At 28.4% G+C, this 10,218-nt stretch overlaps 2 protein-coding genes across 2 annotated transcripts; one reads left to right on the top strand and one right to left on the bottom strand.

Annotated features, from left to right (window-relative positions):
• Window positions 1–3,673: 3,673 nt before the first annotated feature.
• LOC145955078 (uncharacterized) lies at window positions 3,674–5,099 on the top strand. Its single transcript, XM_083069780.1, has 2 exons — window positions 3,674–4,385; window positions 4,627–5,099. The coding sequence occupies exons 1-2, from the start codon at window positions 3,674–3,676 to the stop codon at window positions 5,097–5,099; spliced, it is 1,185 nt and encodes a 394-aa protein (XP_082925906.1).
• Window positions 5,100–6,083: 984 nt separating this feature from the next.
• Window positions 6,084–9,869, bottom strand: LOC109793565 (disease resistance protein RPM1). The gene has a single exon (XM_020353034.3). The coding sequence runs from the start codon at window positions 9,758–9,760 to the stop codon at window positions 6,941–6,943; it is 2,820 nt and encodes a 939-aa protein (XP_020208623.2). The 5' UTR covers window positions 9,761–9,869; the 3' UTR covers window positions 6,084–6,940.
• Between the last annotated feature and the right edge of the window lie 349 nt (window positions 9,870–10,218).

The raw sequence follows: 10,218 nt of genomic DNA, 5'->3' as shown, positions 1-10,218 counted from the left end.
TAATAAAGAGAGTGAATGAAATAAATTAATTAAAATTTTAAAATATATTTTAATTAAAAATATTTTTTTATCAATATAGCGACTAAAAATATTATAATAAATAATAAAATTAAACAAATTAAATCTTATAATAGTTATTTTTTATTACTGCTAAATTAAATATTCTTATTCTTTTACAATAAATTAAAATGAAAAGGTAATAAAATATTTTAATTGATATTTCAAATAAAATATATTAAAATATTATAATCAAAAGAAATCAAGTATTAAATTAAAAGATTATAAAAATCATAACTAAATTTATAATAAATAATTTCATATTAAATATTTGTATCAAATAAATTATTACAGATTTTAGATTTGATTTATTATATTTTATAATTAAAAGATATTTAATATTAAATTAAAAGATATCTAATATAATGTTGAGGATTTTTCAAAGTTTAGAAAAGATATTATATTATGTATATATATTACTTTTAATATTTTACAAAGAAATTAAAATGGCATAGCGGTACCATGCGTGGCCCATAATCTCCATGTCCATAGTTCGAATCCTAGCTTTGACATTTTAATAAAAATTGTCACATCAATTGACATTTGAATGATAAAAAAAAAATTATCAATACAATGACTAAAAGTATTATAATAAATAATGAAATTAAATAAATTAAATCTTAAAATGATTATTTCTTTTTATGATACTAAATTAAATATTCTAATTATTTTACGATAAATTAAAATGAAAAGATAATAAAATATTTTAACTGATACTTCAAATAAAATACATTAAAATATTATAATCAAAAGAAATCTAGTATTAAATCAAAAGATTATAAAAATCATAATTAAAATTATAATAAATATTTTGATATGACTCAATGAAGGGTTTCAAGATATCTTGTTTTCTTACTTTTTTTTCCTTCATTTAGAAGCAATTAAAGTTAAAAAAAATAATTAAAAACTTGTAAATTATCCTTGTCACTTTTAAATCTAAATTACATTAATTTATAGTTTGTTTTTAAACATAAAAATAAAGAAATTAAAAGATATTATTTTATTAACATAAAATAAGAAACTTTTAATTTTTTAACTAAAAATTTACACTTTAAAATTATAAAATTATGACATTAGAAAGAAATTTTTCAATAAACAACTAAACTAAAAAATAACAAATCAATAACTTAGAAAAATAAATTGACACTTCTGATTTCTTTACTTTAATTTATAAGTTTTTTTAAAATTTATTATATTATAATTAAATTATTAAATTAAAAAATAAATATTTTAAACTTTTCTAATTACACATTCATTTTTAACTTTTTTAGCTAAAAAATTATATGCTTAATTGTATTTTTGATCTTTCAAGTATTGCAATTGTGCAATTTTGATCCCTAAGATTTTAATTGAGTAATTTTAGATTGCAATTGTGCAATTTTAGTCCTTCAATTTTTAATTGAACAATTTTAGTCTATTAAATATCATAATTGTGTGATTTTAGTCTCTCTCATTAATCAATTCTAACTCATATTTTTCACAATATTAGGATACTTGAAAACACAATATCGAGTAATACCTGTCATATTAATAACTTTCATGCAATGTTTTAAAGGTGTTTAATAATTATTACTATTTTAACAATGATAGAAATTGAAATCAAAGTAATTCAAATACCAAGAATTTCAAATTCCTTGAATTTGTAAAATTACTCATCCAAACACACCATAAGGGAATGCAATTGTAAGAGACAATTATATGAGTAATATGTTTATTGTATGGATTAGAGTACTCTGTGGGTTCTTAAGAGAACCCTGAGAGAAACAAATAAACTATGCAAGTTTATATTTTGCTTTTTGATTGTTCTGTTGTATTCCTTGTTGCGTGAGATGTATGAATATGTATTTAATTCTACAAATACATGAGTTTTGATTTGAATTAAACATGTTTGGTATTTCAAATATGAAAAAGATTATGTTATTCAATTTTTGTTATTTGTGTTATGGTATGTGGGGTAGAGGGTGTCACACAAATGATACATATTTATTATTAATAAATACATAAATATATATTTATATATATATATATATATATATATATATTATAATTTTATAATATTATTCATAAATTAATATCAATAATATTATTAGTATATTTATACATAAACTAATAATTTGATAAATATAACTTATTATATATTAATATACTTTTACAAAAATATAAATATACATATCTTATCTACTATATTTATATTTTTGTAAAAGTATATTAATATATACTAAGTTATATTTATCAAATTATCAATTTATCTATAAATATACTAAAAATATTATTGATATTAATTTATTAGCAATATTAAATTATTAATAATATATAAATTTTATTGATTTAGTAATAATAAATATATATCATTTGTTACATTAATAAAAATTATAGTATATGTTAACTTAAATAAGCAAATAATGGTATAATTTAAAATTATTATATATATATATATATATATATATTGAAATTTTAAAATTATTAAATTTTTAATGGGAGAGATTCAAATTGCACAATTATGATTTTTGAGAGACTAAAATTGTTCAATTAAAAATTAAAGGACTAAAATTGCACAATTACAATTCTTTAGGGACTAAAATTATCCAATTAAAATCTTAGGGATCAAAATTGCACAATTACAATACTTGAGGGATCAAAAATGTAATTAAGCCAAAATTAAATTAATATTTTTTTTTAAAAGTTTTTTTTAAAATATTTTTAATGAATGTCTTAGTTTCTTATGTTCAAAATTGACAATTTTTATTTAATTAAATGAATGTCATAATTTTTTCAGTCCTTTAATGAAATAAAATATTTTTAATTTTATTATTTTTTAAAAAAAAATTAACATATTTTCTTTAATTATGCATAATTCTTAAATATAAAAATTTCATAAATAAAATTTAATATTTTGAGAGGGAACAATTTGTCACAAATTTTTTCACAAAATATTTTAACCTATTTGTGACGGAATTTTGAGAGAGAAAAATCCGTCACTAAATTTTTTCTTTTTAGTGACGAAATTTGTGACGGATTTTTTAGAGACGAAGTTCATTCCGTCACAAAATCCGTCACAAACATTTTTTTTTATTTAGTGATGAAATTTGTGACGGATTTTTAGAGATGAAAATTTTTCCGTCACAAAATCCGTCACAAATATTTTTTTTTTGATTCAGTGACGAAATTTGTGACGGATTTTTAGAGACGGAATATATTCCGTCACAAAATCCGTCACAAAAGTCAATAAATTCTTGTCCGTCACAAAACTTAAAATTCCCTCACAAAATGCGTCACTATTAGCGATGCTATTTTTTCCGTCACAAAATTCGACACAAATATTAATTTTTCTAGTAGTGTTAAACGAGACTAATACTCACACAAACACTAACTTTGGCATCGAAGTCTCTTTTGCAGGTACCACCCCCATCTTGGAGCACCAGCGTACCAGTGAAGGAGGCTCACCGATCTTACCCAGCGGATCGTCCCTATGACCAATTTTCGGTAAGAACAAATGGTATCAGAGCTTGCTTCTTACGGGTTGTGAGGAAAAGTTTATTGAGCGCTATAACACATTGACGTTGAGTGCAAACACTAAATTGAGTGATTTATTTTTTAAACAATTTTTGGTGCAAGGATGTCTACTTCCACTAATTCACCTGCAATTCCAATGTTTAATGCTGAAAATTATCATATTTGGGCCGTCAAGATGAAATTTGTTTTAAGATCTCAAGGCTTATGGAATGTTGTAATTTCTGAAGCTGATCCACCACCATTGAGAGAAAATCCAACCATTGCACAAATCAAAGCTTATGAGGAGGAGAAGCTGAAGAAAGATAAAACCATCAATTTTCTACATGCAAGACTTGCATATCATATTTTTACTAAAATCATGGACTTGAAAAAACCTAAACAGGTGAGGGACAAGATTAAAGATGAATTTGAAGGCAGTAGCAAAGTCAAATTTGTTAGACTTCTCACATTGAAGAGAGAATTTGAATTGATGAAGATGAAAGATAACGAATCTGTCAAAGATTATTCTGGCAGATTAATGGATGTTGTGAACCAAATGCGACTTCTTGGTGAAACATCATTTACAGATCAAAAGGTTGTCGAAAAAATCATGGTTTTGGTGCTTGAAAGATTTGAAGCCAAGATTTCTGCAATTAAAGAGTCTTGTGATTTGCAAACTCTCACAATTACTGAATTGACCAGCAAGCTTCACGCACAAGAGCAAATAGTCTCCATTAGAAGTGATGAAGCTGTTGAAGGTTCCTTTCGAGAAAAGCACAATGGAAGGAATTTTGGAAAGTCACAAACTTTCAATAAGAACAAAGGAAAAGATGAAGGTTCTTCGAGAAAATTAATTTTTTTTCCTTGTTTTCATTGCCAAAGAACCAACCATTCTATAGAAGATTGTTGGTTTAAAGATAAACCATTTTTTCACTATAATTTTTGCAATAAAATGATCACAATGAAAAGTATTGTACATTAAAGAAGAAACAGCTTGAACAACAATTAGAAAAATGGACAAATGTGATTGAAGAAAAAATGATGATGAAGATGAATATTTATTTATGGCATTTCAAGAATTGAATTCACATGAATTGAATACTTGGCTCATTGACAGTGATTACACTAGTCACATGACTAAATATTTATCATTTTTTACCTCTCCATTGACAAATCAATTGAGTCAAAAGTCAAGATGGGAAATAGTGAAATTGTACAAGCTAATGGAAAAGGAACAATTTCTATTGCAACCGATAATTGTTAAAGATGTTCTCTACATTCCAAAATTGTATCAAAATGTTCTTAGTGTTCCACAAATGCTAAGGAATGGTTATGGAGTCTCTTTTAAAGAGAATTATTGTTTTATCATGGATGAACTTGGTTTAGAGATTGCAAAGATTAAAATGACCAAAAACAATTTTTATTTGAAATTTGATTTGGTTGAAGATCATGATTTTATTGCTAAAATTGATGAGAGTAATGTTTGGCATGGAAGATTTGGTCACACTTTTATGCAAGATGTATTTGATATGACAAATTCCAGCAAATGATATTCAAAGACAAGAGGAGGAGTTAGATTGAATGACTATGAAAACAATGATTTGGGTCAAGAAATTGATGTGCAACAACTTGATGACATAGCATTTCAAAACTCAATTTTTGGAGTTCATGAAACTAAAATTTGTGATGTTTATGGCAAATCTCAATGAGAAGTGTTAGATTTATGAGATTTTCCTTTATTGAAATTTTGAATTTTGAATAAATTTTAGATAAGATATTTGTTAGTGTTACAGTTTTATTTTTATATTTTATTTTCATTTATTCAATATAATCTCAACAGGTAGGGTTGTTAGTAGATGAGATTTGTTATGAATTTTAAATTGATTGTAAGCCTATACATAGACATCCTCTTCTATGAATTTTAATGGTAATTTTAATGATAATTTTCCATCTTCAATTCTAATTTTAATTTATCTGCAAGATCCAATTTTTCTATATTTTTCACAAAATATTTCCAACAATTTCCTTGTAAATATTTTTCTTATTTTTGACCTTGTAATTTTAGATCAAGTAGTGTAGAAATTTTTTTTTTTGTAATTAGTATTTTAGAGAGGAGTAACTGAAAAAAGGAGATTTGGATTTATTGGGCTTGAATGACACATGAACATCTCATTGGACTCTTGGTGCAAATGAGTTGGACGTCTACTTCCTCCACTTGACAAGTCAGATGTTACATTCATGGAAGAGACAAGATTTTCATTGTATATTTAAAACTCCAACAAACTCCAATCAAGCATATGGCTTTGTCTATTCACACCAAACATATAACTAGAGTTGGTTATCTTAAGCACAAGTTAATTAACCTTGGTTACACTTAACTAAGGTTAGTCTAGCTTACACCATAAGATAATTAAACTCTATATATACTTCTCCTCTCATGTAACTCATCACTTTTGAGCCTTTTATGAGAAATAACATTGAGTTTTCTCTTTTAAGAGTCTAGTTCTCTCAAAAAAAATTCACTTTATGAACTTTTATCAAAAAATTCTTTCTTGTGGCAAGTCATTCATGATTTTGCTTTTGGTTACCAAACAAAAGGTCTTTTAATTATTGGAGTATGTGTGTGTTTTATAAGTTATTATTTCTTTTCTTATTTTATCAATGTGGGACCTTAATTGTATCCGAAAAATCTTTCCTTCAAGGGACTTAACCTTTCATGCAGTTCTCACGATTTTGTTTTTGATTATCATCCAAAAGACTTGTCGATCATTAGAACATGTGTGTGCTTTATAAGTTATTATTTCTTCTCTTATTTTATCAATGTAAGACCTTATTTATATCCCAACATTATTTTATTAGTGAAATTAATAATGGCCAAGAATATTAATCCATAGAGATATTGATAAGAAGAAAAAAAATAAAACACCTTTTTTATGTAGAAATCTAGACATTATTAGACTTCTGAAATTCATGATATTCTCGTTTTGGTTTAGGTTGAGTATACGGATTGGTCCGACCCAAGAAATATGCGTTTTTAATGAGTTAGATAATTAAGTTCGATCTGAACTTTTTTTTTTTTTTTTTGAGTTCCACTACGAAGCTTGTGGATAAATGGGTCATTCCATGGATCTAATCTTATCTATTTTTTTTTTATAAATACTAAAAAAATTGGTAAGATTTATTTTCTTTTATTTAACCTATGAAAACATGAAAGAAAAAATACATAAAAATTTATATAAATATATTTGTAACATAAAAATTAATATAAATACATGAATGTAAAAATGCATAAAAAAACTACTTATTAATAAATGGGTTACTCACAAAAATTGCAAACTAAGTCCATGAATTTAATCGACCGAGTTAGGAACTTTGCTATAACTATACATATTTAAAAAAATTTGACTTGTATCCGCCCGTACAGCTGGTTATTCAAACTGGTAAGCGGACTTGAGTCAATACCCATAGCTCTTGCCACACTTTCAAAATACGAGTTCTTAATTTGTACACGTGGCACATGCCGAATCATCCAATGATCTTGTCCTCCATCCTCTGCAATGCTATGCTCAAACACAGATGGCATATCCTCAATATGGAGAACTTCTAGTTTCTCTAAGTGTTGAATGCCACTGGGTACTTTCCTTAGTTGGGGGATTTTCTTTAACCCAAGCTTTTTCAAAGTCTGCAATGCTCCTCTTTCAATAAAGATGTAATTCAACTTGTTCAAATATTTAAGCTCAAGATCCTTTAGTTTCCGAAACCCTCCATCTTCAAAATACAAAGTTTCCCCTACATACGCATAATGGCTGATAGAGACGAACAACAAATTTGGCATACCTTTTAGTGATTCCAGTGGATCATTAGTTAACTTAGAATTATTCAATGACAATTTCACAAGATTTTGGAGGTGTGAAATCCAATTTGGAAAGCTTTCTAACTTTCCATTTAGAAAGAGCTTCCGAAGTGTTGACAAGGATGACATAAGAGGAAAGTCAATTACTTCATTCTCATGTCCTACATGAATGTGTAGTACCTCCAAGTATTGCATCTCATGTATGGAGGAGCATAGAGTGTTTGTGAGTTTTGCTGTAAAATTAGTAATCCTCAAATTCCTTAATTGCTTTAGCTTTCCAAGCTCTCTAATTACCACTCCCTCAGGATCTACTTTGAGTACGCGTATCTTTTCAAGGAATGTCATGCTTCCCAGACACTCTTTCATTGCAATAAAAGATATTTCTTCACCCAAAAGATGACGTAGTTTTCTAATCTTACTAATCTCTTTTGGTATGTCAAACACCATTGTTCGTCGTACATCCAAGATCTCTAAGTTCTTGAGCTTACCAATGGATTTTGGAAGACTTTGTATCCATGAGTTCCGAAAGCTTAGATACTTCAAGTGGATTAAATTGCCTAAAGCATTAGGAACATTTAACAGTCCAGCATTTTCAAAATCAAGTACCCTCAATGACATGTATTTTGAAAACATTTTGTCCATGAATTGTTCAGTTAACTTTTCCTTTCCGAAAATAAGAATTGACCGAATGTGTGATCTTTCAATTCCAACTAAATCATTGGAATCTACTGTTATTATTAAACGTCTGACTATCCCACTTGACACTGATTCATTATAGACACCAAAATACTGACAAAACCCTGTTTCCTTAGCTTTTCTAAGGATCATGTCATGTATTAAGTCATGAACACGACATCGTTTAACTTTGCCATCGATGCTAAATGAAGACACTTGCACCAAACTTCTAAGGATCAACCTTGATAACTCTTGTCGCGCAACTTCTTCCAATATTTTTCCAGTTTCACGTTTGACAAACCCTTCAGCTACCCATTGCCTAATCAATCTACTAGATTTAACTTCATAATCTTCAGGATACATTCCAAAATACAATAAACATAATCTGAGATTGTATGGCAAATCATAGTAACTTAAACTTAAAATTTTTCCTATACTGTTTAACTCAGAATTCCTCTCCAACTCCAAACTTAGATTTTGACTAAACAGTATCCATTCATGTGCACAAAAATCTTTCTGCGATAAAAGACCACCGATGGCCACAATTGCTAGAGGTAAGCCTTTACACTTTCTAACAATTTCAAGAGATATATCTTTAAGTTCTTCTGGACAACGTCCATCAAAACCATACTTAAAAGCTTTGTTACAGAACAATCTGAAACATTCTTCTTCACTTAAAGGGTCTTCTAGCTTATGCACTTCAATAAAAGAAGATTTCTTACATAAGTATGCAACCTTCTCATATCTGGTTGTAATTAATATTCTACTTTTATTTTTATCATCAATTACAGCAGATTCAACATCATCCCAAAATTTTTCATTCCATACGTCATCAAACATGACAACATACCTCTTGTTGCGCAACTGCTTTCTGACTTCTTCAATCAACGATCGTCGATCCATGGTAGAAACATCTGCAGGAAGATTCTCCATCTTTTCTTTACAAAACTGGTGCAACATATCCCTGAGGAGTCCTTCTACAGTGTAGGATTGAGACACTGTGATCAATGCATGGCACTCGAAGTTGTTATGGACATTGTCAAAAACTTGCTTAGCAAGAGTGGTTTTTCCAACTCCTGCCAAACCAACAACAGAGATGACAGTGCGCTCTTCTCGTCCCTCTATCAACCAATTCTTCAACGTACGTCTTGGACTCTCAAAGCCCACAACCTCATCCTGCTCAATAAATAGAGGATCCATTCGAAGCTTGTGCCATGTGACATTCTGATTTCCTCTAGAACCACTCGGTTTTGTTGGTAAAGGAAAATGCTTTTGGAAGCCATCTCTTTCAGCACAAACAAGTGATTTCACCTCCTGAATCTTATATGCTACTTGAAGTTGAAGGATCCGAGTTTTGATGAACTCAACAGCCTCACAGAGTAAAGCTGCACATCGAGGATCGTGAGGATTGTTTTCGTCATGAATCGAGAATTCGTCGATGATATCTTCCATGCGGAAAGCTGCTTCTCTCAACCGCATCACCCTTTTTTTGATTCTATCACGCCTACCATCATCTTCTTCAGCTTCAGCCACTTGATCTGCATCATTTATGAAATCTTGAAAGCTCTCCAGTTCTTCTGTAATGTCTGCAACTTCTTTTGGGAGATCTCTAAGCATTTTCACAGCTTCCACAATTTTTGGAAGCAAATGCTCACGAGCCAAGGACACTGCAGTTTCTGCCATCTCAGTCTAGCTCTTTTTTCGCTGTGTGTTTGTGGTGAGTGCAAAACTTTATGTTTTTTAAGATTATATATATTCAATTCTGTAGTAAGAGAAGGACTTTAAGTTTCACTTACCACCCATTCTTTAATATTTATACAGCAAGTTGGATATATAGCAAATTTGTAGATCTGTATTCGATTATTATTTAAATAGAGATCACGCTTGACAGTTGTCATTGTAATATTTATTTTATTATTTTAACATCATTTAGTCAAATATATTTGGGCCGGCTAAATTAAAGTATCATCCACTTGTCCACAAAAACATGGTAGTTTGACTTACATGAGTTTCAGACACTCACTAATGCAAAAGAGGTATTTTACGTTGGTTATTATAAGATTTTTACATCATAAATAAGTTTGACTTTAATGCGGGAAACGTAAAATCATCCTTCCGACTATTCAACCTTGCGAGCCTCT

Source organism: Cajanus cajan, chromosome 2, assembly GCF_000230855.2.
Source record: "Cajanus cajan strain Asha chromosome 2, NIPB_CcT2T_4, whole genome shotgun sequence".
In the NCBI taxonomy this organism is placed as follows: Eukaryota; Viridiplantae; Streptophyta; class Magnoliopsida; order Fabales; family Fabaceae; genus Cajanus; species Cajanus cajan.
The sequence above is the reverse complement of the archived record's forward strand: the minus strand, read 5'-3'. Positions and strand labels throughout refer to the sequence as shown.

Coding starts and splice junctions, on each gene's coding strand:
- LOC145955078 (XM_083069780.1), top strand. CDS start 3,674: ATGTCTACTTCCACTAATTCACCTGCAATTCCAATGTTTAATGCTGAA. Junction 4,386..4,626: donor GAACAAAGGAAAAGATGAAG/GTTCTTCGAGAA, acceptor TGGCATTTCAAG/AATTGAATTCACATGAATTG.
- LOC109793565 (XM_020353034.3), bottom strand. CDS start 9,760: ATGGCAGAAACTGCAGTGTCCTTGGCTCGTGAGCATTTGCTTCCAAAA.